The 3,518-nt window shown below is 52.9% G+C and overlaps 1 protein-coding gene across 1 annotated transcript; it reads left to right on the top strand.

Annotated features, from left to right (window-relative positions):
• Positions 1-3,229, top strand: VOLCADRAFT_105278 (uncharacterized protein). The gene is made up of 6 exons (XM_002951908.1): positions 1-52; positions 136-232; positions 757-813; positions 1,927-1,932; positions 2,395-2,449; positions 2,708-3,229. Exons 1-6 carry the CDS (start codon positions 21-23, stop codon positions 2,815-2,817), a joined length of 357 nt encoding a protein of 118 aa, XP_002951954.1. The 5' UTR covers positions 1-20; the 3' UTR covers positions 2,818-3,229.
• The last annotated feature ends 289 nt before the right edge of the window (positions 3,230-3,518 follow it).

The raw sequence follows: 3,518 nt of genomic DNA, 5'->3' as shown, positions 1-3,518 counted from the left end.
GTCTTTGCAACGCTGGCAAAATGCTGACAGCATCACCCGTCGTAGTCCGCAGGTAAAGCCTCATGCTGTGCCCATGCTGAGCCTATCTCGCGGCCAGGCAAGGATCTTCTGCTGACTTTCTTTCGCCACTTGCAGCTCGTGTGCGCGCAAACCACGTCTGCAAATGTGCGCGAGCACGCAGGCCGGCATGAAGGTGGTTGTCCAGCGGCAACCGAGCGAAAATGTGCTTGAGGTGAGATCATAGCCAATTCAAGGCGACTTAATTGAAGGCCAACCATTGCGCCAGCTTTCAAACTGCTTGCTCTTTAAGGCAAAGGCGTGGGTTTTTATGAGGAGGTTCCGTTACAAACTGCATAAACTTGCAAGCAATGAACATAGGCTTCATGAAGTAGGGCCGGGTGTGGGCACACTACCCCCATGCGAGTAAACAAGGCCTACAGGCCAACCGCTTCAGGACAGTATCCTAACTTAGCTCTACGCAGAACCCAATTTAACCGGCACCGTCGCTCACAGCGACACAACAACAGGCCCGCCACCATGCCGTACATATTCCATTCCGAACTTTCAGAAAACCTTAGTTTTTAAACGCTCCGCTAGGAACCTACCAGTTTTCCCGGTATTGCAGGGCAGGGCTACCATCGCGCATATGCGCGCATGCATATGTATGTGCCGCATGTACGGTCGTTGCTGAGGAATGCCTTGCTACGTTTTATACTTGCATCCGTGCGTCCGGTGATGTATCGCGACCCCCCGCAGGCCAAAGGTGTGCGTCGCTGGCCCACCTGGGGATGCGGCGTGAGCAAGTTCCCTTGGTAGGTAGACCTGGAGTGAGGCAATCCCAGGGCGGGCGGGTGCTGTAGGTCGATGCCGTTGCATTCCGTTGCCTTATCGCCTGCCGCACAAGATACATGTTTGCCGCCGCATGGCAACCGACCGCCCCTCTCCAGCGGAGCACCACCACTACATGAAGCGTATCATAGGAGGAAACACGTTTTGCAAAAGGTACCATGGCAAATATATATGGTTCCAGGAAATCGGTCTATTTGCAGAAGCACGTGTCATGATATCAAAAGTTGCAGCAGCAGCAGCTGTACTAGTACTAGTACTAGTACTAGTACCTTATCAAGCGCTTTTGCGAAATCAAGGGATGCACTTCGTTTCAGTCATCGCCTCCCGCCGCGGTTGCTGTTGCTGTTGCTGCTGCTCCTAACGCAAATGCAGCCTGTAACGCCGCTAAGGCCGCCCTTGGCTCACCGGGCCAACCGGGCCTCTGCCATGCTTGTTTAGAGGGGCACATACATCAACTCGTCGTCACAAAGCTTCACTTCAGCATTGCGCCTCATCACTGCCCATGAGGTCAAACTGCGCTAACGGCCTATCTGCTCATATGTACTTTGAGCTGTCTAGATAGTAGTCGCAGCATGCTGCATGTGCGACTACTCTGTTCTTGGCTGTGTTCTTATTCGCCGTCTGCCTTGGTGATACTGTCGCACGTATCCACACAGATGCATAAGTCGCAAATCAGTGCTATGTTACATGCAAGTGGTGAAGTCCCAGCCTCCAGCCTCCGTGGTGAAATAGCATCAAAGGAAATAATATTGCGCGCCACGTGAATGCGCATCACCACTGGCCGCTCTGCCCGCATCTTGCATCCCCGTGCATGTGACCCCGCCGCCGCCGCCGCCGCCGGCCCTCTATCCCCCTCCCTGCACTGCACTGCACTGCCCTGCAGGACTTATCAGGTACACACGGGGTAGGGGAGGTGGCTGCTGCTCCCTGCGTGGTGCCTAGCCTGGTGCCGCGCACAGAAGTAGCCGTTATGTAGCATATCATGATGATGGTGTATTATTTGGTGAAGTAGTATGCTCACGTTTCCACCTGCTTCTACCGCCACCGGGCGGTCCCGCCCAATACTGCAACACGGCCACTTATACCCGCGACCGGTGACCGACCACATCTGAGACCTCGATGGGGCAGAGGGGGGGAAGAATCCGGGCGCGGGCTACCAGGACTGTTGTGTAATTGGCTATATAGCTATGAACCACATCGCTGCATGTCTGGGCGTGCCTTGCATGCATGTGCATGGTGTCCAGCAGCTGCAGTTGGCTGTGTAGGTAGTGGGCATTCTTGCATGTGGATGAGGCGGCCCCTGGGGCGACCAGCAGGCCATTCCGTGTATGTCCTGCCCATGTCATGCCCTTTTGAGGGTCCATGCCTAATTAGTGCTGCATAGCGGCTGCGGCTGCTGCTGCTGATGTAGGTGGCATCCTTGCCCCCTGTATATGCATGTGTCGCCCGGTGTCGGTTCAATTCATAATTTTTTTAAATGCCGGTACTCTGCGTGCGCTGTTCCTGCTGTTCCTGCTGTCTGGGCCTGGATTTGCCTGGCGGCCGCAGGAGAGTGAGACATGCTACATCCTGGAAGGCAAGGTGGTCGTCACACCAAACGGTAGGGTGCTTCTCGAGCTGTGTGTGTGTGTGTATGGCATGCATATGTTCCTTTGCTATATCCATATCCACTACAGATATACACTACACATGTGTACATATACATATATTACACTGTGCATGTATGTGTGCAACCCCCAAACCAAATGATCGGTATTGTTATTATGTTGATTTGTGCAAAAGCAAATTGGTGATTTTTGAGCTACTTTTTTTATCTACAGACCGCTGTTTGTCCTGGGTTGTTATGGGCTTGCGGCAGGTGGGGAGGCTGTGGAGATTAATGCAGGTGATATGGCGACCTTCCCGGCTGGGATGTCGTGCATTTGGGACGTCAAAGCCCCCATCAACAAGCACTACAACTTCCACTGAACGCGAGAGGGCAATGAGGCACGATGGGGCGTGGTTGCCGCCGGTGCTACACTTCCTGTCTGGCGTGGCTGCCTCATGCTGTCAACCATATAAATGTAGCCTCGACAACGTATATATGTGCGATCAGGAGGCTGCCCCTGGACTTAGGGCTGGATGTGTATGTCTGCAATACGTTCATGGCTGTGTGTGTATGTATGTATGTAAATAAAGTCAGCTGACCTGTTACGGCTGGCCTGGTGGACAGGGTCACAGGCCAACCTGCTGGCGGCCACAGGGAAGCTTCCTTTTTTTCCCTTTTTAGGCCTGGCCAGGAGGTGGGAATGGCTTTGTTGCATTTCCTATTCATTTTACCTTGTTATTTACTTTAGCCTTTGCTAACGAGGCCTACAATCCTTGAAATGGAGAACGTTTTTGAGACAACTATAATTGGACCTCCCCGGGCTTTAGGCAGCGTGCGTAGCTATCTTCCGCGATAGGGAAATAGTTCGAAAAAATTTGATCTCGTCTTCCACTGTCAAACTCACGCCCTAGCGTTGTTGTTCCAGGTACTCATAAAAAGGTATCCGATCATTAACAGATTTCCACTATTTCCAAGGGAGAGTTCCAGTCTTTAAGCAGCCTCTCGCCAGTGTTCGGGCCGAAACGGAAACCTGCCGAAACGGAAACCTGCCGAAACTAGTTTCGGTGATTCCGGCGAAGAG

The sequence above is a fragment of the Volvox carteri genome (genome assembly GCF_000143455.1).
Source record: "Volvox carteri f. nagariensis unplaced genomic scaffold VOLCAscaffold_26, whole genome shotgun sequence".
NCBI classification, from domain to species: domain Eukaryota; kingdom Viridiplantae; phylum Chlorophyta; class Chlorophyceae; order Chlamydomonadales; family Volvocaceae; genus Volvox; species Volvox carteri.
The sequence above is the reverse complement of the archived record's forward strand: the minus strand, read 5'-3'. Positions and strand labels throughout refer to the sequence as shown.

Coding starts and splice junctions, on each gene's coding strand:
- VOLCADRAFT_105278 (XM_002951908.1), top strand. CDS start 21: ATGCTGACAGCATCACCCGTCGTAGTCCGCAG. Junction 53..135: donor TCACCCGTCGTAGTCCGCAG/GTAAAGCCTCAT, acceptor CGCCACTTGCAG/CTCGTGTGCGCGCAAACCAC. Junction 2,450..2,707: donor GGTGGTCGTCACACCAAACG/GTAGGGTGCTTC, acceptor GGCTTGCGGCAG/GTGGGGAGGCTGTGGAGATT.